Source organism: Neopsephotus bourkii, unplaced genomic scaffold (assembly GCF_033783945.1).
Source record: "Neopsephotus bourkii isolate Nb327-2 ecotype Australia unplaced genomic scaffold, CSIRO-AGI_Nbou_v1 NB_846, whole genome shotgun sequence".
Classification (NCBI taxonomy): domain Eukaryota; kingdom Metazoa; phylum Chordata; class Aves; order Psittaciformes; family Psittacidae; genus Neopsephotus; species Neopsephotus bourkii.
The window spans coordinates 1,684,054-1,707,412 of record NW_026901342.1 but is presented as its reverse complement, the minus strand read 5'-3'; the positions used below and the strand labels follow the sequence as shown (position 1 = coordinate 1,707,412).

The 23,359-nt window shown below is 38.4% G+C and overlaps 1 protein-coding gene across 2 annotated transcripts in view; it reads right to left on the bottom strand.

Annotated features, from left to right (window-relative positions):
* Positions 1–1,814: 1,814 nt before the first annotated feature.
* LAMA1 (laminin subunit alpha 1) overlaps positions 1,815–23,359 on the bottom strand; it is a 99,197-nt gene continuing 77,652 nt past the window's right edge. The window contains exons 45-63 of one of the 2 annotated variants that reach the window (XM_061356331.1): positions 22,081–22,224; positions 20,965–21,098; positions 20,684–20,834; positions 20,030–20,154; positions 18,972–19,122; positions 17,675–17,819; positions 16,314–16,455; positions 15,043–15,157; positions 14,700–14,870; positions 13,900–14,051; positions 13,202–13,387; positions 12,599–12,758; positions 11,391–11,503; positions 9,473–9,662; positions 7,452–7,610; positions 6,153–6,306; positions 5,430–5,563; positions 4,113–4,335; positions 1,815–2,355 (exon numbers count right to left, since the gene is read on the bottom strand). In XM_061356331.1, the coding sequence (XP_061212315.1) occupies positions 2,195–2,355; positions 4,113–4,335; positions 5,430–5,563; positions 6,153–6,306; positions 7,452–7,610; positions 9,473–9,662; positions 11,391–11,503; positions 12,599–12,758; positions 13,202–13,387; positions 13,900–14,051; positions 14,700–14,870; positions 15,043–15,157; positions 16,314–16,455; positions 17,675–17,819; positions 18,972–19,122; positions 20,030–20,154; positions 20,684–20,834; positions 20,965–21,098; positions 22,081–22,224 (2,910 nt within the window). In that variant the 3' untranslated portion in view covers positions 1,815–2,194. Of the gene's footprint in view, positions 2,356–4,112; positions 4,336–5,429; positions 5,564–6,152; positions 6,307–7,451; positions 7,611–9,472; positions 9,663–11,390; positions 11,504–12,598; positions 12,759–13,201; positions 13,388–13,899; positions 14,052–14,557; positions 14,871–15,042; positions 15,158–16,313; positions 16,456–17,674; positions 17,820–18,971; positions 19,123–20,029; positions 20,155–20,683; positions 20,835–20,964; positions 21,099–22,080; positions 22,225–23,359 lie in introns of those variants that run through there. The other variant, XM_061356330.1, reaches the window with a different exon arrangement.

Sequence of the window (23,359 nt, the reverse complement as noted above, 5' to 3'; positions counted from 1 at the left end):
ACATGCATATTAGCAGATGAACTAGATTCTATGTACAATGCTCTGAATAATACAGCATGGTCAAATACCTGCTGTCTTTGAAACAGAATGGCAAAATTCTCTTTTGATATAAATGGACCTAATGACCCATGTGTACTGTGGTTAATACTGTTACACATTAAGTTGTTTTGTGTTGTTGTGGTGCACTAACTTGATTTAATATATCACGGACAAACTGAACAATCTCTGTGACACTTCTGAATATGAGGTCTCAAATTTAAGCCTTATAGTTTCAAAATGCTAGTGGAGGCAGTGGGAATTTTGTTCCTCTAACAGCAGTTGAAATCAAAACAAAGTTATAATAGGATTGTCATCTAACAAAAAGCAACATACATGCATGTAAGCGGTAGCAAGCAGGGAGAAACTTTTTCAGCAAACTCCAAAGATGCCTCAACCACTTTTGTACTCCATGGTTCTGCAAAGACAGCATTTTGCATATCAACAGATTGAGAGAGAATGTATTGCAAGGAGTAGGTGTTGGAAAAAGACTGGAATGCTCTAACCTGTTTATGCAGCTAATGTCATTAGAATGTCTGTGTGTGTGCAAATATGTCTGTGTCTGCGTATAATATTAACTACCTCACTTGACATTTTCCAGGAAAATTATTTTGGCATAGAGGTTTACTATTCCAAAACTTTCTATTATTAAGTTCAGCACTCCACTAGACCTATACATTGATAAAATTTTTCTCCTTCTATGAGACAAGATTTGGAAACCACAAAGAAAGACATATTTCAAGGATATGGATGGAATTTTATCCAAAACATGTTGCCTCAATTACTGCTTGTAATATTAACCTTATGAGATCAGATCTTGAGGTTAATAGGCAAAATACATACTGTGTTTCAATTTTTATTTTTCAATGGCTTTCCATCAATGTGCGTCTTCTCTGGAAAATAATACAATGCCACTAATCAAAGCAAAATGCTTCTATGTACGTTTACCTTATAAACCTCATGTTATGTGTTGTTAAAGTAAACCCACACGTAAGAGTATTTGTACAGCAGAATGTGTCCATTGTATTGTATCCATGTCAAAAATAAAAACAATACCGACAAAGAAAGCTCTTCAAATCTAAACACGTGGTTTTTGGATAGAAGCAGGTGACAGGAATTGCAAAAAGCAGCGGTGAACCTGTCTTAAAAGCAACTCTGTTGTTACAGTACCTGAATAGCTGGCCACACCAAGGACTACTTTCTGTCATCCTTGCTCAAGTGGAGGCACAAAATTACACTGGTTGGAATCCTGTCTCAATGAAATCAGTGACAAACTGTTTTCATTTGAACCAGTATTTTTCAAACTAGCATGGAATACATTGTGAATTAAGAATCACAGAGCATCAAAGGTGCTTTCCTGTATCCTGTAAGAAATACTGTTTCCCAGGAAAGATGCATTAGTTCTCATTTCCAAAATACATATTTGTTCCCAAACAAGACCCAGATAATTTCTTCACCAACACAACATTTGATATACATCTTTGTGCTGTGGAGTTGCAGCCTGTCCTGCAACTGATTACATGAAAGCATAAACAGGACCATCTAGACAATGTGGCTATAATGGTGGTAGGAAGCACTGGATATTAAAGGCAGAAGTAAAAGGGACTGGAGCTACCACAGAAAGTATAAAGAAGAATAGCCTATTAACTAGACTATGAATCAGAGACCTCCAAAATTATGGTTTAGTGTCCTGCACCCTCTGCTGGACTACATCCACTTCTACTTTTCACTTCTTAGCCTTCCGTCTCTATCTAACTGAAATGTACAGACAACTGAACTACATGAAATAATGAACAGTTTATTGTATTTTTATTACGTGGTCCAAAATTATTGCCTTTTTCTAAAACAGCCAACACACAATAAAATGAAATACTGTCAAGTAATCAACACTGATTAATAAAAAATCTCAAAAGAAAAATACCCAATTAATGCCATTAACAGTGTAGTAGAGGTATTTGTTGTTTAAAACCACTTAGTTAAAATGCAGACATAAAGCTCCTGACTAAAAAAAAAATAAATGACCTGAGTTGGAAAACAGCCAGAAAATCAAAGAGTTGTAGACTCTCACCAATTCTTCTCTTCATTATGAAATGAGAATGAAAAAATCACAGATCAACAAAACCCCCCCTCTCTCAGTCCAGACAGGCTTTGATGCAGTTCAGTGCTCAGTCCCAGGGCAGGAATGAGGAAAGGCTCCACGTAGGTCAAAAGCTCTGCTGAAGTCAAACAATTCTGCCTGTTGGCCCTTGCTCAACACAAGGTTCCTCAAACAGCCACGGAATGAGCTCTTACTTGTGAGGCAGTTTTGCTTCACATCAGCTGAAAAACAAATGTGAAATATGTAGATTGTATTTCCAGTAAAAAGAAACAATACAAAGACAGGTTATTATTCACCTGCTTCCCCTCCTTTCCCAACAAGAGATAAAAGCAGTGCCTGAGTAGTACCATGTTCCATTCATGTTTGGGAATCTGGGACATCCTTCCATGGACAGTCACTGCTGCCATCAAGCATAAGACGTGAACTCAGATAACTTGGGCAGAGATTGCAAGAATAATTTGTCCCAGGGGAAAATGGGAGATGAGAGAGGGGAAAAGAGAGGAGAAAGGCATTCGACACAGCCACCTTTCAAGTTAAAATTGAAACCGGCAGAAAATGAATAAACAGCTGAGCTGTACACAGTCATGGGTTCCATCAGCAATCCAGAACATGAGGATGGGAGATAGTCCAACTCTTCTTCCATATAACCTGTCAAACAATTCATTCAACTTCTGCAGTACTCACTGAACTGAAGAATTTCTCCTTTCTCTATGAACTCTAATCTTTACAGACAAAGCACTGAAAGAACAATTAGTATTACAATACCTTACTTTAAAAAAATAAAAAAATAAAATTCACAAGATGCTGATAAGGCCATGTCGGTATTCAAGGAAGACCAAATGTTGATCAAAATCTACCTAATTAGCATCAATTTATTTTTCATAAAGCACCAAAACCCTGTCCAAGAGAAGGCTCTGTAGCATTTTAAGCTATTATTCCTAAATCTTTCCAAATGTTTAAAAACTGAGTTTGCTCTTCAAACCTCATCACATCTTCCACACAAATGGAAGTATCTGAACAGATAAACTGTAATGACTGTTTCAGAGACAAATCGATATGGGCATTTTATACTATGTGTAAAAGTGAAGATATTCAAAGCCATACAAAGTCTATTTACTCTCAGCACTGATGTGTTCATTAAAAAGTATGCCTGCAAAAAGGCCAAACTCACGATGTTCAAAATTCAATCCTCTTAATGAATACATTGTCTCGGTTCAAATTATCAACTAATGAGTAGCACAACTTAATTGAAAAGTAATTCAATTATATATGTTTTGTGTTACTATTTTTTTTATTTAACATCCTAGTACAAATGACAGACAAAAGAGAATTTACACAGAACATAGGAAATACATGTTCACCTTCAGCAGCTTGACTTGTGCCTGCACAGCCCCTGACTTGAAACACCAGCAAAAATAAAGCAGAGAAGACCAACATGGAAACCTTATTTAGATGAATGTGAAGAAAAGCCTTGATATTAATTTGACTGCAAAAGAACTATACCTCAACATACACAGGCAGGGACATTGTAAAGTCTGAGAGAGAGTGTGAAAGACAAACCATGCAGAGTAAATCCTCAGAAACTTAAGGAGCAGGTTTGTGTAGGAAAGTGATACAAGTTCAGTTGATCTTCCCAACACACTCAACAGATAAACACAGTCCTCCAGAAAGACAGTATACACGAGTAATACGCAGTGATGTCAGTGACAACATAGGAAATGGCAACTATGATTTATACCTCAATCAAGAACTTCACGAATGAGGGGTGGAGGAGGGAAGAAGGAGAAGAGGAGAGAAGGGAAGAAGGGAAAGATAGAAGGAGAGGAGGAGAGAAAAGAGAAGAGGGGGAGAGGGGAAGAGGAAGAAAGGAGGAGAGAGGAAAGAAGGAAAGCGGGGACAGAGTGCTTGCATTAAGAGCCATTTTTACGAGAGCAAGACCAGAAGGGAGGGAAAGGAAGAGAAATATTATTGTACCTACCAGGATAGCCTCCAACGTAAATGGGATTGTTTGTATCTGCAGATGTTGACTGGAGGTAGGGATTATCAGTTTGGACTAAATTCCCATCAATTATCAGCGAAATGCGATGTTTGCTTTTGTTTGCTTGAAGCTTGTGCCATTTTCCATCACACAAACTATTTGTGCCTCTTGGTTCATATGTAGCTGTTATTCTGCCAGCTCCATTGTTGACATGGAATAAAACCTGTATAAACAACCAGATGCCAATAAAGATATAAAGTAAGAATGCTTGAACTAATTTGTGTAGATAAAAGCACAATCATGCTGGTGCAGAGACTTCCATCTGCATAGATGTTTGGTAATTATGCAAAGTTAATGTTTACTTTGATGGATAGAGTGTGCCCTTATTGAAGTATCTTTAAAATCAAAGATTTAAATCTATCCATGCAAAGTTCCATGGGGTCAGTCTGGATATACTTCCCTTGGGACTTCAATGTTTCTTACAAATAAAAATCAAACAGTTTTCTCACAGAAGCTGAGACTTCAGATATGAAAGAACGTCCACTGTATCTAATTGAAGAGGAAGAGAATAGACTGAAAGCACTTCTCATTGTCAATACATGTATTGATTTACTTCATGTATATATTTTTCAAAGCAGTAGACATTTCCTCAGCTCTGTGCTGAGGATTAATATGTAAATATTAACTGAAAAAGCATGTCCCACAGAAACAGTGACATTTAACATTGTCCCTAGCTAGGAAGTTTTGAATAAAAAATGAGCCACTTCTGAGAAAAGGAAATACTTAGAGCAATAAGATATACATTTTTTATGCAGGAGATGAGTGGAGAACTATGTATTGATTGTTAAATGGTCTATGACACATAATGGCCAGTAGAAATAGAGAGTGAGTTAATTGCTCATGAATATTGAAGAAGCAATTACAAAACAATGTACTTTGTACGTGCAACGTGTTCATCAAGGACAAGGGTAGGTCTATGGCAGAAAAAGTATTAAGCTATAAGAAGGGTATATATTTGGTCTAACATCCAAGGTGTGCAATACAGGAGGTCACAGTGGCTACAAGCCAATATAAATTACACTAATTAAAAAGGAAAAATGTTCCAGTGACTTCTGCTAATCTCACATTTTACCATATGAAGGTGATGAGAAACACTGAGATGGAAAGTCTGTCCCAGACTACTTCTGTGGGGATTTGGTTCAGACATTTTACCTCTACCACATTTCACCGATGTATATTTAGTGCTACCAAACAGTTTTAGCCTCCCAGTTTTAAGCAAGCCTTGTGAAATGAGTGTGACAGCACAGGGCAGCCTACCTTGCCATTTACAATCTCCAGTCCAATGGCATCAACCTTAGCACTGCTGACTCCAAGGAGAACGCCATGTACTGCTGTTGTACGGAACTCCAGTGTGATGTTCACATCAGACCGCACTTTGTAACCTTCTCTAACTGAAAAGAAGTTATGAGCTTTTAATAGAAGACTTGTAACACACAGTACAAAGTGGAATACATTCGTCATCATTAAAAGACCTAAAAAGCTTGCTAATTACTTTGGTGGGATACAGCCTTGCAGAAAGTACATTTTCCAGAGTCTTAACTCATATTTTATACTTGAAAAGGTAAATTTCCAAATAAGCTTTCTTTCTTTCACGTAGATTAAATAGATTTTATCTCATTTGTAATAAATAGTAAAGAGCACAAACGTAATCATTCATGTTACTTCAAAGTCCCCAATGTCTTTTGCTTCCATGCCTTTTTAACAGATCTTATCATGAACATGGTTATACTTAGCTGAAGAAAGAGACAACTGATTTCCTTCTGAGTGCTAGAATCATTAGCTCTTTCATTGGTGGAAGATAACCATTTGCAGAAATGACCACTTTTGCACATATGGAGTAAAGGGACTCAAATACATATGCAGGGCATGCACTCTTTGTGTGAGTCAATTAAATACAGATAGTTCCAGAAAGAACTAAAAAGAGTACGTTTTCGTTAACATTAATTCAGTAAGGTACTGTTTTCATTTAACGACACTTACCAAGAGCAACAAAGCCACTCCCATCAAAGAAAGTACCATCCTGCACTGTTACATAGCACTTATTCACAGCAAAGATAGAGACAGGGCTCTCCTTGTCCAGCTGTTTGCTATTAATAGTCATGTTACCAATGCAGGCAGGAATACTGTGAGTCACCTAAGCATATTGAAACATAAGAGTTAATGTGTAATACAAACTGCTGCAATGCTCTTTTAGTGATTCACCTGATGCTACTGTAAATAAAAAACAGTTACGTAATTCAATTTCTACTATTACCTATACTTATATGAGGTTACAAATGTACATAATGTCTTAAAATAAATATTGTTTAAAAACACTCTCTACAATACTCTCTACAATAGCTAGGGTTGGAAAGGACCTTAAGATCATCTAGTTCCAATCCCCCTGCCATGGGTAGGGACGCCTCACACTAGACCATGTCGCCCAAGCCTCTGTCCAACCTGGCCTTGAACACTGCCAGGGATGGAGCATTTACCACTTTCTTGGGCAACCTGTTCCAGGGCCTCACCACCCTCACAGTGAGCGGGGATACACCCAACAATTAAAGGCATTCCAAACATGCTTTATCAAATTAACAAGTAAATAAAATTTTGTGCATTTTACAAATACACATCACCAGAATTCTATTCAGGAAAAAGATTCACTAGAATTTCTCCCTATTGCTATTTCCAGCAATTGTCGATTCAAAGCATTAAAATATTTGTTAGCCCCATTACCCAGTTAAAAAGCATAGGTGAAAAAACTATGCCCAGGAATTAAGAAACATTGCTATCACCACCAGAATCCTCCCTGAGATAATGGGCTGCACAAGGACTAAGGTGATAAAAACCTACCCTTTAAAAAAATATGCGTAAAAATTATGTTTTAATCTCAGAGCTAAACCCAGCCTTTCAGAGATATTTAAGGCACCTAATTCCTATTTGAATGCAGTAGGACTTAGGTACCAAAATGCCTGAGATTCCAGGTCATATTTTATTTTATATAATGAAACACAGGAATCTATATTCTTTGTTCATTTTTAACAGAGAGATTGAGAGAAAAAAGGTCTATTAAGGGCTATTACTAAAACACAAGGATACAAGATCTAGCTAGAATCACTAAGTCATAGAAAGCTGGAAAGATTTATCTGGTAAAGGGTCATTACTTTCTTTGTTGTTTCTCTCCTAAGTACTTCTTTTATGCCCATCAGAGGCAGGACACTGAATTAGATGGGTTTGATGCAGTGTACTCTTTCTAGTATTGCAAAATATCAGACGCCCCAACACCCCAAACCTTCTTACATTCCCAAGATTCTTCGGCACGTAGTCTAAGGGGAGTCCACCCATGTAGAGCTTCCCCTCCACATCCAAAGTGCTACCATCTCCCAGAGCAGTGACTGCTACTAATTCCTGTCCATCCACAATGATTATACCTTTTCTTTTAACATATTCTGTCTTTACCTGAAAAAAAATGAGAGCATGCAGACATAAATCAGTAAGCTGAATCTTCTTGAATCTTCAAGAAGGCATCCTCTTGTAATTCTTGGTGAGGCTGAGGCCGTTTCAGAATGCAACTGAGCAGCTGAACTGCTTCCTTGCCTCCCCAAGGGCTGACAACGATCGCATGCTGTCCTGCGTAAGTTTTTTCAGTGTTTCAACAAACATTATTTAAAGCCACCAGTTTATTGCCTTAGGATACAGGTACATGAGTCTTCTACAATTATTATGCTGCCTACCAGTGAAGCCATCTCACCTCTCTGAAGCACACAATCCTGTGCTGTAATTTTATGATAGACAGTGCTGAATTTGTTATGACCAACAAGCTTTCCGGTTTTGTCCCACCTTCTTTCATGCCCCTATGCCTTACTTACACTAAAACGATTAACCACATGCAGATCAGGGTCTTTATTTTAAGTCAGCTAGCCATTTATTCTTCCCTGGCTACTTTTAACCCCATTCAGAATCCTGACCAGATTCAACATGAGGTTTCATGAATGTTTGCATCGGTAAGGGGATAAAGTAGTACAAGCAGGGTGATAGAAGCAGATGGCAGAGAACAGAAAGAAGTACTTCTTTCAGCAGCAATGCATACTCTCTTAAATTGACTGTAGAACTATCGCAATAATCACCCCTAGCTGTGAGGTGGTGTGACTTAGCCTTTATCTCAAAAAAAGGTTCAAGCTCATGCTTTTATGTCCTGGGTAGTAAAGGTAGGCAAGCTCTTTTATGGAATTTGCTCATCTCTTAAAAACGTGATAGTGTGAGTATGAGTTTTACATGAGTATATTTAATTTTAAACATGCAGCTGTAAATCCTGGAGCATACTTTTCTTCAGGAAAGGCAGCAGAGCTTAACTGTGGTATCTCTCTGACAGAAGTTCACATCTGTTTTCTTTATTGTTAGTTTTTGCTGCTTTTTCTTCTGCTGATTATATACAAAATGCAAAAAAAAACACTATGCTGATTCCTTAGGCACCTAAGAGAGATGGTAGTGTCATCAATCACTTTGTCCACAGAAGCCAATTCCTAGAGTTAAGGCTTCAGATATGGACAGGGGAAGGCAAGCTTAGCATCCTCACCTGCCTTAAAGAAGAGTAATGTGGTCAGAATTGCTTTTAAAATTCATGCAGACATAAGTTATTTTTCATGAAACAAGCCAGAGACAGCAGCAGGTGAGCTGCTCTGAGGAATGGGTCAATAGAGGCTGATAGTCTTTGTACAGGAGGCCCTGAATGCTGTGACACCTGAATGTGACACCTGAAAGCTGTGGCCACAATTTCTCCTCAAACTTGTCTTATGCCAAGTACTCTGCATCCAGCCTTCCAATTCCAAATGCATATCGTTTACATGTTGCACCAACAAAGGAAAGGAAAAAGTGCTTCCCTGCTAGTACTAGCTGCTATGACATGGTCATGTATTAAGCAGTATGTGGGAGAAAGGAGAAACTGCACCCATAAATCTCTTTCACCCTCTCACACAGTTGCAGGTCTTTGGAGGCATAGCATGCGGAAAGCTCTGTGCACAGAAAAAAGTCAGAATTTCTAGACCTCTGTTGGGTTCTTCTCTGCTGAAGATGACTGTTATACAGTTGATTTCTAAATAACCTGAGATACTTTACAATAGTTGGATGCTGAAACTGATGCAAAATCAATGAGAACTTAAAAGGAAATAATTACATTCAAACACAAGTTATCTGAATGGTTTCATAACTGTGTTAAAACCTGTTTGCTGTTGTAAAACAGAAAGCATGAGAAAAGGCAGAAAGAAACCACCCCAGCAATTCCAGGGAAGAGGAAATGGAGTACCAGATTGGTGACTACCTACCGTATGCCATTTTCCATCACTGATAACAGCAGGGTGAAATGCTACCGCTTTTCCTTTGCCTAGATCAAATGAGAAATAGAGCTGTCCCCCATGAAGCTGTAGGGCTGCATAATCAGCTTGGTTCTGGTGAGCCATGTAGTAAATCAGGCCACTGGAGGCAAAGCTTCTGAGACTCAGCTGGACAGAAAGTCTAAACAATAAAAATTAAATGTTACAGAAAGTATTTCTTCTGAACTGATACAAAGCTTTTCTCCAGGCAGAGAACAGCCTTCTTAGGAAACAAAATTTATCATTACAAAGGTCAGAAAAGTAGAATCACAGAATCATAGAATACTTAGGGTTGGAAAGGACCTTAAGATTATCAAGTTCCAATCCCCCTGCCATGGGCAGGGACACGTCACACTAAACCAGATCATCCAAGGCCTTGTCCAACCTGGTCTTGAACACTGCCAGGGATGGAGCATTCACAACCTCCCTGGGCAACCTATTCCAGTGCCTCACCACCCTAACAGGAAAGAATTTCTTCCTTATATCCAATCTAAACTTCCCCTGTTTAAATTTTAACCCATTACCCCTTGTCCTATCACTGCAGTCCCTAATGAAGAGTCCCTCCCCAGCATCCCTATAGGCCCCCTTCAGATACTGGAAGGCTGCTATGAGGTCTCCATAGAGCCTTCTCTTCTCCAGGCTGAACAGCCCCAACTTTCTCAGCTGATCTTCATATGGGAGGTGCTCCAGTCCCCTGATTATCCTCGTGGCCCTTCTCTAGACTTGCTCCAACAGTTCCATCTCCTTTTTATGTTGAGGATACCAGAACTGTACACAGTGTTCCAAGTGAGGTCTCACAAGAGCAGAGTAGAGGGGCAGGATCACCTCCTTCGACCTGCTGGTCACACTCCTTTTGATGTAGCCCAGGATATGGTTGGCTTTCTGGGCTGCAAGCACACACTGCCGGCTCGTGTTTATTTTCTCATTGACTAGCAATATTCAATTTGCATTGATTCTAAGCAAGTATGACCCATAATGATTTTCATAATAGCAATCAGTGCTGTACCTGTCAGAGACAGAAAAAGTGCTTGCCAGAGTAAGCTGGGCTTTAAGAGGGACAGGCTCAACTGTTTGTGATTGCAGTCTTGCATATTGCCCCAAGAAAGGAACGAATTCCAGGGTAATAGAATGGCATCCATTACTATTAGCCAGGCTTGCTGGGATATAATGGGCAGATTGAGAACAGGAGGCAGCTTAAAAGGTAGAGGAGTTGATTAAGCCATTTATTATGGAGACACTAGGTTCAGACTACATAGCATCAATTCTCTGCAATGTCCTTATGTTCAGTAATTAGAACATAAGAGCTAGAAGGAAAAAACAACTCTTTTCTCAGTGCCTGTAGAGGCTTCCTGAGTTGAAAAAAGCACACGCAGGCTGTGTTATGGGGACCTTGTGGGAAGCCTCTCAAACAACTATGAGTGGCAGAGGGGCTATTGCCTATTAAGTCTCAACAGAATTAGTCTCAGCAGTGTTATCTCCTTCAGTGACCTGGGGAGCAAAGCAGATATGGAAGGTGTAATTGCAGAGGGTGAGATGTTATCTGTATCAGCCACAAGAGCAGGGACCAGCTGAGCACTGTATGTGGAACAATACTTGCAGAAGGTGGTACAGTGGGGCTTTTAAGTCTGAGGGGGGGAAAAGATGCAGAACTTTGACCATGAGTTAAACTCATTACCAAACCTGGGAAAGACATTAATTATACTGCAGTCGTCGTGATGCCTTCTACAATGAGGAATCCAAAGAAACCTGAAATGAGGGCCATATTTAAACCTGGTAATGCAGTGATCATTCATGAAAATCATCACTGTGCTTCTTGTAACTCAATACAAAGTAGTACACTGTGTGCATGTGTGATTCAGGATATACTCACTTCTTTCTGACAATAGACTGATTGAAGAGTAGTGTCATATGGCTGCCTTTGGCAAGTCCAAACTGATGGGCACCTTGAACATGATCAGGTAACTCATCTTTTGCACAAACAACCTGTTAATGAAAGGATTTTATGAAGAACATTAGTATCACGTGCTGACCAGCAAGTGCTGAATGGCAGATCTTTGTAAGGAACAAAACTGAGCCACATGATAACTACAAAGTATATAGCAACATCAATAAACTCCAATCATTCTGAGCTGTCTTTATGCTCAAAAAGAACTAGTCCTAATGATTAAGCTATGCCTCATGGACAGCACTTGTCTTTTTTGAGAAATGTTTGCAGTTTGAGAAGTATTCATTCGTCTCAATTGATAGCCCTTTTGATAACGAATGATGGAAGACAGAGTACAATTTCAGAGTGAAAAATCTCATGGACTCAGTAGAAATATTTTCCCATTTAGTGAAGATGCACATTTTTGTTATGATTTGGAAGATGGAGAGCTGAGTAACAGAGTATGAGCCAAAGCTATACTTTAGCTGTAAGAAGGACAACTTAGTTCTTTTTATAGCCATAGATGTATGAAATGTATAAAATCCTGCTTTCTGTTGCCACACGAAAAATTATTTCAGGATGCTTTGGAAACACTTCATTATAAAGATGTGCAGCTGCAGAAGGAGAGAAGTAATGCTTCCATCTCTCCTGGGAACAGGGTCTGTGTGAGAGGAAACAGGTGCCATGCAAGCTGCATTCAGACACTGTGTGTCTCTGGAATGGTTGCTACCTCCTCTTTTGACACAAAGCATGTGTGACCAGGGAAACATGAATGCTGAACTGCACAGCTAATACAAAACTCAGCACAGAGCCACTTTGGTAGGAACACATGAGATGTAATAATTGCTTCTAATTCTTTCTGCTGGAGAACTATCACTCCTCTTTTCCATTTCTTTTTTAGAGTTGCTGCCTGAACAATGACAAACTTAACTACATTTCCCTTCCAAAAGGTCATCAGGCTGTTACAAAGGTTTCTATCACAGTGTTTCTACAAGAAATAGTAATTTCAAATTCACATTCCTCGAACCGTTCCATACCACAGAAGAAATAAATATACACTGTCCATACTTTGAAAATTCTCAGCAAAGCTAAAATACATCTTGTTGTTGAATACTTTCCTAGAAGAAGTAATAAAGCTTTGCTGTAATACATACTTTTTTTGTGTCTGTAAAAGGTCTCAAGGGAACTGGCAAAGCTCGAAGTTCAGGCTGAATCTCAGTATCTTCTGGTATGGCTGGTTTAGGCTTCTCTGACAAAAAGCAGCTGTCCATATCCACATGTTCATACTTCATGGAAGTGGTGAAATACAAAAGCCTGTATTTTAAAAAACCCTACATTTTAAGAGGTGAAATTCAAACTCCCTACATTTCCCAAGCACAAGGAGAGTATTTAACAGGGTCTTTGACTAGTCGTGGGAGAAAGGGAAAGAACTGGCATACTGGAACTAAAAGATTGAGAATCGGCAAACAATATTAATAGACAAACATTCTTGGAAAACTATTCTGTCTGTAAATGCAGATGAAACTATCATGGAGACAGTTACATTTGTGCTGTGTCTCTATACACATTAAAGACATTTTTAATGCTATTTGGATATGTATGTAGCTGGTAATATCCATTTTCTGCCTGCTACAATACCCAATGCTTGTCTTAGGTTAAAAACTAGGCAAATGGACATCACACAAGAAATTACAAACTACAATGAATAATTACTGTATGACACTTTAAAAAACAGGGCAGTTACCCCTCTGACTTACTCCTTGTTAAAAATGATATTGCTGATACAGCCATAAAAGGAGCCAGCCATTTTTAGCCCTAAGACGCCCTCTCCTGCTGGAATGCCACCAGCATAGAAGTTGGAAATATTAATGGATGTCATTTCTGCTGATCCACCAAGCCTCAGTTCTGCAGGGTTACTTTCATCCACCTGTACAGTTATGATCCTGAAAAAGATAAAGCAGGAAAAAACATTGAACAAGGGCTCCAGACATTCATTTTTAAATAAAAAAAGCATTCCTTTCAGCGTAAAAAATGTCCTGCTCTAAGAAAGAGATTCCATTACTTTGAGAATACTTTCAATGTCTTAAAACTAAAATACTCTCCTCTTTACACGGTTTTTAACATGGAGTTTTTCAAATTTCTTTCTAAATTATTTCGATAGGTGTCTCTCAAAATTATTTTGATAGTTATATTTTTTTCTGATACTATTTAGTATACTTTACAGAAGTGGCCCAAGCTGTCTAGAGATTTTGAGAGCTTTTAACTATAGCTTCATCAGTGGCTGTATGCTGTGTACAATTACCATGTAAATCAGAACACCTGCATTAACAGCATAAAAACACAGCCCTGATTATTCCACATAATGAGTTAGCAAAGGCAGTTCCTCAGAGAGCACAGTGAACTGACAACAGCATATAACAATTAAACAGGTAGTACTCTTCACAGTCACATGTACCTCTTACTCCGGATTAGGATGACAGAGTGTTCTTGTCCATCACTGTATGTTCCATGAGCAGACTGAAGAACTACTTTCCTAGTACTTGCTCTATCACCAGCATTAACATGCACTACAAGATGACCATCCATCAGCATGATGGAAAAGAAGGGCTGTGGATTTAATCAGAAGATTAGTTTTTAACTACAGTTGAATTTCCTGTCACTCATTCAGTGTATAAATGAAACATACTTTGGAAAAGAAATTACCTCCAACTTTGTTGTAAACAAGCTTTTTAATGAAACTCAAAGACTAGAAGGCATTGTACTGGTACCTCTTAGACTGCAAAGCCTTCTAACTGAAAACCTGAGAGCTGGGAGTTTCTTTGGTCCACCACCCTACTCATCCTCTTAGAGGAAGAGAGTAAGAAAGGGGCAAGTATTCCTGCTAAGATGCTGTCTGCATTCCAGGAGATCCAAAACAGCCCTCAAGATAGAAGATAACTGTTTATCTCAAATCCTTCATTAACTGCTTCTGACTAACAGAAGCAGAAAGTAACTTCTCTGTATTTCATGTGCAGTTTTCCTCCTTGTTGCAAAAGCGTTCTAGGACCTAGTAAACATACCAGGTCTCAACTGATCCTTCATCTCTCCTCTGCTATAATGAACATCCTCTGTTCCCTAACCTTAACTCTGTATTTGGACCTTCCTAAGCCAAAGGCTTTTTTCTTTCTTATTCTTTTCAAGTTACAGCCATAAAAACCTATGATATTGCAAAATAAAAACGGCAAAAACAAAACAGAAAAATCTTTCAGTACTTGCCAAATGTGCCTGTCTACGTCGTCGCTTTTCCAGTCCCCTGCTGAGTCCAGCAAGGATGATGCCACTGCTGTTCTTTGTAGCAAAAGTTGCCATCAGTTCTGAATCTGGGCTTAAGGACTTAGACACCAACTCAATATAACCATTGTTCAAGATGTTCACAGTACGAATAGGCTATTTTATGAGGAAGAGAAATAATTACTGACTTTGTCCTTTGACTTTATAATAAAAAAAAATTTAAGCAGAGATCAGATTATCTTAAAATCCCTAGATTCATCACTATAAACATCAGTATTCATTGTTCAGTAACAATAAAGATCAAATCACAAAACATAAAGTCTCCTACCTCCAATACACAGCCTTTTCTCACTCCATATGAATTTCTAAGCAAGTCAAAGGTTGAACGGGAAATTTCCAGATTCTTGATGCATCCTACATACCTTCTACTATTAAGACCTTTCCTGAAACACAAAACATAGTGTTTTTTTCCAAGGAGTAGTATCTGGAATCTCCTGGGAGAAAAGATTAAGTTCTCTTCAATAATGAAAAGACAGACCTATTTAGAAGAATGTAGTCAACCCAGTTTAAATGGAAACAGAGGTAAGCTGGGGTTTACTATTAGCAGATATTAATTCTGATCTTAAAAAGAGTCAGCTAACACTGTCCCCAAATGGAAATGTATAGAAGCGTGTAGTGCTCTGTTGTCAGGCCAGGTCATTTTCCAAAACTAAGATGAATATTCAGCTGAAATGTAATGGCTGTTGTGTGAGAGGGCAACTGTAGCTCTCTGCTACCTAGTAATTCTTTTGCATTTCTTAAATCTGGAGGATGCCTGATTTGGGTCAAGGTTTAATTCAGAGAAATCTAAAGCTATCCTACCATAGTGCCATTATGGCTGGTATGCCACCTAAGATTAACAAGTCTGCACCTCTGCAATAACTGCACAGAGACTAATATTGTCCTGGACTTTACCTTATTGTCAAGACCATGCGGATAGCTTAATTAGATTTCTTTTGCCATGTTTTAACTTGCAAAGTGAAGCCGGCAGAAGAAATGTGATTTTACAAGTTCAGCACGGATGTGTAATAGAAAAAGTATAAACAAAAGACATGCTAATAAGATATATATTTGTAATGTATTTTTTTAATCTGCTCACAATTATTTCTTCTCTTTTCCATGTTTCAAAACTGAATTACAACACTCTTTTCTGAAGTATAATTTTTATCCCAAACTGCAGTTTTGCCCATAAATGCCATCTGGAAAACACAAGGCTAACACAGGTAGACATCAAAGGAGCATCGTTCCAGGCAGCAGAGCAGAATGCTTGCTGCAGTCTGACACGAAAAGTAGTAGCTACTGTTGTGGAAATCACCCATGGAGGGGAAAACCAGAAGCTTGTTTCTGGTCTGAACTATATTGTCAGACCTACCAGCAAAAACCACTGTATTACAGTTTGAAGGCAAAGGACAGATAATGAGGTGGTATACATGGACATTAGCAAAACTTCAGACGTCACTGATTTTCACTAATTTCAGTGGAGATAGCAGAGTTTGTTGAAGTCTTTTCCTCTACTGACAGGTATCATAGCAAAGGGGGGAAAGCAAGAGAATATTTTACCTCACAATCCTTGATCTTGGCAGCCCACCAATGAAGATTGGGTCCTTATCAGAGCGGTTCAGGTCTGAGGCAACCCCAGGAGATTCTCCTTGCTTGGTTTCTTTATAATTAAGGTTATATGCATCCATGACTGCCAAAATTCCTGCAAAGAAAAGAGAGCAAAGATCTGGAGACAGACACAAATACACATTTTTTCACTTTCTCAATCCTATCTCTAATAAGGGAAAATATATTCATTGACTAAAACATGTACAGACAATCTTCTTGTTTTTAGAATGAATAGTTTGTTGTATGTCCAGCTATTCTGTTAATCTCATTCATTCTCTCTGCCAAAACCAAATCTGGGAAAGTCTACAGGAAAAAAATACACACAAGAATAATGTTATAGATACTAACATGTTGTCCTGGGTTCAGATGCAACAGTTAATTTTCCCCTTCCTAGTAGCTAGTGTAATGCTGTGTTTCAGCTTTAGTCTGAGAACAGCGCTGATAACACACCAATATTTTAGTTGTTGCTAAGTAATGCTTACCTTGATCAAGGAATTTTCAGTCTCATGCTCTGCCAGTGAGCAGGGGCATGGAAAACTGGGAGGAAGCAGGGACAGGACACCTGACCCAGACTAGCCAAAGGGGTATTCCAGACCACAGCATGTCTGCCCAGTGTATAAACTGGGGGGAGTTACCCGGAAGGCTCAGATCACTGCTGGGGTCAGGATGGGTATAGGTCAGCGGGTGGTGAGCAGTTGTATTGCGCATCACTTGTGTTCATTGGTTTGTTTATCTTTCCTTTTTAGTTTTATATTCTCTCCCCTTGTTATTTCCATTATCATTATTATTATTAGTAGTAGTAGCAGTTTTATATTATACTTTAGTTATTGGACTGTTCTCATCTCAACCCATGGGGTTTACATTCTTTTGATTCTTTTCCCCATCCTGCACAGAGGGGGAGAAGGGAAAGGGGGCAACGGTTCTGAGTTACCATCTGGGCTTAAACCAGGACACATGTATTATTTGTATTGTATGCTTTACTTCCCAAACATGGGTCCCAAAATACTGCTGTACTAAGTACTATCAAAGCACAGAATAAAAAATTGTGATCCCTCATATACAGACTTGGACAAAGATCTTTCAATCAGAATATATTTTTGTCTGGCAGCTTCTGCACTACTTGCTCTTTATAAAATGTGCCAAACCAAGGACAAGATTTACACAGCTGTCCTTCATAAAGGAAAGTAACATCGGTGTGGTTGCTAAAGAAACTGCACTGGAAGTGACTGAATTTGGTTGCAGTGATGTTTCCTGTGAATATCTTACATATTTGTAAACGTGCAGACACCTGTTTCTTTTAGAATGCAGCTTACCTTGTTTCTTGTTCCGACTGAATGAAATTTTGTACCACGTTCCATTGTTGTAACGATTTTCTGTTGTCAGAGCAAGAGGTCCTGAACCTAGATCAACAGTGAGTCTCACTTTGCCATCAACAAGCTCAAGGGACAAGAAATCTCTCTGTGAGGGAAACAAACAAACAAACAAACAAAGTCTTCCAAAAGGATGCATTCTTGGCAGCTTTGGGCCACTGTGTGAAAAAGGTTTGAGAACTCTGGTACCTAGACTATTTGTTAGGCCCAAGATACTTATCTTCACTATGTTTAGGGAAATTATTTTATGTATACCTCACAAGGATGTCTTTTTGTTTTGTTTTGTTGTATTTGTGCTTATGTGCATCATGAGGCTTGATTATCCAGCAGAGGAAGGCTTAAATATAAAAGGTCATATTTGACTTTTTTTGGATGAAGTAGACAGTAACTTGATTTGACTGTTAGCATAGTGATCAAACACTACAATGTTCACTCAGCAAGAAGCAAAGAGCTTCTTCATGCAGTAAAAAGACTTTCTGAATTGTATTAAAAGTGCAACCGTCTGCACTGTAAAACTTAAGTCAGACATCACAGGCAGTGAGTACATAACAAAGCAAATGAATAATACAGGGACTCTGAAACGGTCTGTATCTAAACAAAGATTTGTCCTCCTTCAGGAAAAGAAAGCTACCACCTAAACTGCATAACATGATGGTGAAGGTGTTGAGATGGGTCTAGGTTATACTGTTGTTGCAGGGAGTTTTATTTCATTTATTTCAGTTTACTGAATTCCCACCTTATGGATTGAATCCAATATGCCTACTCAACATTATGTTGTCCTTCTACAAGCTCAATTCCAAAAGATTTTACACTCTGAAGAGGTTCCTTCAATTAAACAAAACTAGTTTGTTTTTCCTACTGTTTCTTTTAGTTAAATAATCATTAATTTTAGTCTAGGATTAAAACAAATCACAGATAATTCATTTTATTGCTTAACTTTGTCTAGGGAGCCATCTCTAGGGTTCCTGTCTTTACTTTTGTCTTATGATGTTGCATTCTTTCTGATTCTCCTCTCCGTCCCTCCGAGAGTAGGGGGAGGGCAAGAAGTGGGGGGGGGGGGGAGTGAGTGAAAGCTGTCTGGGTGGGTTTAAACCACGACAGATGTCAATCACGTCATAATCTATAGAAAGATAATAACTGGGTTTAATACACATAAATTGAAAAATAACAAAGACAGCAAGAAACCATCAAGCTATGTAAACAGGTTTTGACACGTTAAGAATCCGACCAATTTTCTTACAGTGCCATTTGAAGCAAGATATAGAAGAAGCCCATTAGGTGAAAAGGTACTGAAAAATATTATTATCTGAGTCACTGTTGAGCGGAGTGACTTCTCCACAACTGAGTATCCACTGCCATCAAAATGGAATGAAGTGTCCTCATCCTGTGGGCTATGAAAGTAAAAACTGAATTAATAATGTTAGCTGAAGATTTCTGTTTTTCCATTTTTATATAAAACATATAAAAAGTTAGATCAGTTGGTGCAGCCCCCAGGCAGTATGACTAGGAAGTGTAGAAAGACTTAAACCTTGATGTTACGAATAACTAAAGGATTCCAGCCAAAGGCTGTGTTCATTATAGAGTCTCAAAATACACAATTTAACCTTAAGGAAGGATATATATAAGACAAAAAATATTTTTCCCTGATGTATGGAAAAAAGCATTTCTTAAGGGAAAACATAATTGTTTCAACATATACCCTCTTAATTAATGCATGTCATCCATTTATCGAAATGCTTTGTGTAACTGCACTTATAATAATGTTCTATTAGCCCCTTTTCCTGCAACATAGTACTTATAAAAAAATTCTCATGCAATCAAGCAGCACCCTCTGCTGTTTCTAAATGAAACATTCTGCAAAAGAGAATATGGTCAAGCCTACTTCAATTCTTTAAACAAAAAATAGTGCAGTCTGCAATTAGTTACAAGAAGGGTAGTAAGCTCAGTGGCTACAGTTTAGCTATGGATTGTTTTAATAAGAATGCTTTACACTTTTTTTTATCCTAGGAAAGAATAAATCTATCTTACTGGAAATTACTGGAAAGCAAACATTCCAAAATAGTTTGGTTCACTGGCAGTACCTACTTTCAATACACAAAATAGACCACAGCAGTAGAACTCTTCTGAAAAAGTAATTAGTAAGTGATAAAATCCCACACAATTAAATTATTTGACATGGCTGGCACATTCAGTGAAAAACTCCAATTTGCCCAAGCTCATTATTTTTAACAAAGAAATACATATTACATATGTAAATTACTCGGTCTGTTAAAAAAAAAAGGGAGGAAGACAAAATACCTTCCAAAACAGCCATTGCACTTGCCCTCTTTTTCCATGTAGTTCCAAAGACCAATAGATTTGCCATTCAAAGATGCCTCTCCCATGCACCCTTTAAAATGAGTCACCTTAACAGCAGGCGATTTCTAAAAGACAAGAAATACATCATGAATACAATTAAGTATTCTGAAAATTATGCAGCCAAATTTTTGCTCAGTTGTTTTCCTTGACCTTTAATTCTGTTAATCACAAATCATAATGAAGGAACAATGCGTTTTAGCATAACTATTAACAATTATGGTTTACATCATAAAAAATCAGTTTTGCAGCAAGTAAAAAAGTAAAATAACTATGTCCTTGACTGACTTCCATGTCTTATGGCGTGAATAACAATGGCAAACGGAAAGAAGCCACGGAAAAAGGAAATCAGAAACTAATTCATTGTGTAATGTCCATGCATCATGCATGCACACACAACCTGTCTTGGTTCACACTTTGTGCTGCAAGTTTCCAGGTAAAATTAACTTCAGGATAGTAGAACATCCTTACAGAATCTTTGCTTTATGTTCAGAGTACCTGGCATGAAGTAACCTATTCATGCAATTATTTCTAAGTCAGAAGTATATCTCGAACATGTTAAAATCATTTTACAGAATGCTGACATTAAAATTTAACCTTGATTTGCCCTCCAAGTCCTCCAATAAACATTAGGGTTGATTTGTTAACATCCAGTACGCTGGCTGTCCCCGGAGAGGTTGCAGATTTAGATGAAGGCTTCTGATTGGAGTTCATTTCCTCTATGCTAAGTGTACCTGTTTTTCCAAACCTGCCAAGTAAAAATACTAATGAATACACATGCTATTGGCTTCATTTTTTTAGGACAAGAAAAACCTTGTCACTGGAGAACTCAAAAGATGGTTTGTGTTCAATATTTATGCCATTCTCATTTTAGTTACCTGGTTGCATGTATCCTGTGCCATTTGTTGTTGTCAATTTGAAAATCAGGGTATTCCACTCTTGCTGATCCAGAGCCCAAATCCCAAAGAAGAGCTACTTTACCACGTCGCATCTCCACTGCAAGGAAGTCTGCCTGAAAAACAGCAGGCCTTATTCTAATATATAGCATCAAATGTGTATTTTAACATGTAACATTGAAAAAGTCTTTCCAGGTTCATATGTTTAAATCCCATATTACAGGAGCTGACTTTTAACAAAATCAGGCCCAGTAAGTTTTTACTCATTCTAACTTTTAATAAAACAAAAAAAGCCCTCAGATTACATACAAGGTGAATGTTTTCTTTATAGTTACATACAAACATGAGATGCACACACACACACATAGACATATAGAAATGTGCCCTTTTAAGTGCATGTGAAGTGACCTACCAGTCTGTAAAATAGTAGTCACATGATAGCATGCCACAAGGAGCTATCAGCTGTGCATTTAATAGGATTACAGAGGGAATGAAGAGCAAGTCAATGTGGCAGTGAGCTACCATCTCCCTTTGAAATTGGTGGATGCACCTTGATCATGAGGGCAAAATTCAAGTACTTTCTGATACCAAGCAAATCGCTTCATACACTCCAACATGCTAAATGAAAGATCACATATTGTCACATGATAGCACGCCACAAGGAGCTATCAGCTGTGCATTTAATAGGATTACAGAGGGAATGAAGAGCAAGTCAATGTGGCAGTGAGCTACCATCTCCCTTTGAAGTTGGTGGATGCACCTTGATCATGAGGGCCAAATTCAAGTACTTTCTGATACCAATCAAATCGCTTCATACACTCCAACATGCTAAATGAAAGATCACATCTTGTGTTACACTCCATGAGTTTCACAACATGGCTGAGAGGCAATGCTAGGGAAACAGTGCTTTTATTCTCTGTCTTCGAGGATCTCTAGAATCATTTAAGGCACAAAAACGTTTCAACCCCTAGTGAACACATTTGTCTTCAAAGGGCTTCACTTTGATACTTGGTTTGAAGTCAAGTACGAAAAGACATATATGGTGATTTACAATACTTGACTACCATCACCTCCAGTAAATGTATGCCAGAAACTTACCTTTCCATTGCTACCCAGGTAGAAAAGGAGGTTATCTGGTTCAGTAGTTTTCACATTGAGCGTTAAGGTATTGTAATTTGTAGATGAAATCTGGGGTTGGTAGGCACGAATGCAATCTCTGTCTGCTGATACTGCAACTTTAATCTGGTAGGGGAAAGAGGGAAATGGAGTCTAATCAAGTCTCAGTGTACACAGCCCATATATTCTGGAATATGTACTTAGCTTCTACCAACAAATGCAAGCCTTTTGCTGAGATACTTTCATGCAATATAAGTATTGCTACCTGATCTTAGCAATCTCCTTGGTATCACTTGACAAAGTGATTCACAAATAGAAAATAATGAAATCTGTCATAATTCACACATTCAATTAGGATATTAAAAGACAGTAAATCAAACTATTCAAATACCTCAGAATATAACAATTAAACTTGGGTCAGAAGCCCATGTATCAGAAAAGGCCACTGTAATAATATCAGAAAATAAAGATACTGAAATTCAAAATCTGAAAGGGAAAAAAAAAAAAACCAAAAAACAAGCCCACAGCAATTTCCACTCTACGTTGAGAGAAAAACCAAAAATATAAAAGGCAGACTGCAATAATTCTGGTTATTTCAAAGTTTTACAACACAGTTTACAAGATTATTCACAAAACACATTTGTGAATGTATTAGAAGTTAAACTTTTTAAATATTAAGTAGACATATTCAGATTCCTGTTATGATGCCACTAACTCAGGACAATCCCAGGCACAGCTACAGGCTGGGCAGAGAAGAGATTCAGAGCAGCCCTGCAGAGATGGACTTGGGGATGTTGGTTGATGAGAAAATGATCATGAGCCAGCAGTGTGCACTCGCAGCCCAGAAAGTCAACCGTATCCTGGGCTGCATCAAAAGGAGCATGACCAGCAGGTTGAAGGAGGTGATCCTGCCCCTCTATTCTGCTCTCGTGAGGCCTCACCTGGAGTACTGTGTGCAATTCTGGTGTCCTCAACATAAAAAGGACATGGAACTGTTGGAACAAGTCTAGAGAAGGGCCACAAGGACGATCAGGGGACTGGACCACTTCCCATATGAAGACAGGCTGAGAAAGTTGGGGCTGTTCAGCCTGGAGAAGAGAAGCTGTGTGGAAGCATCACAGCAGCCTTCCAGTATCTGAAGGGAGTCTACAAGGGTGCTGGAGAGGGACTCTTCATCAGGGACTGTAGTGATAGTAGAATGCGTAATGGGTTTAAACTTAAACAGGGGAGATCCAGGTTAGATATAAGGAAGACATTCTTT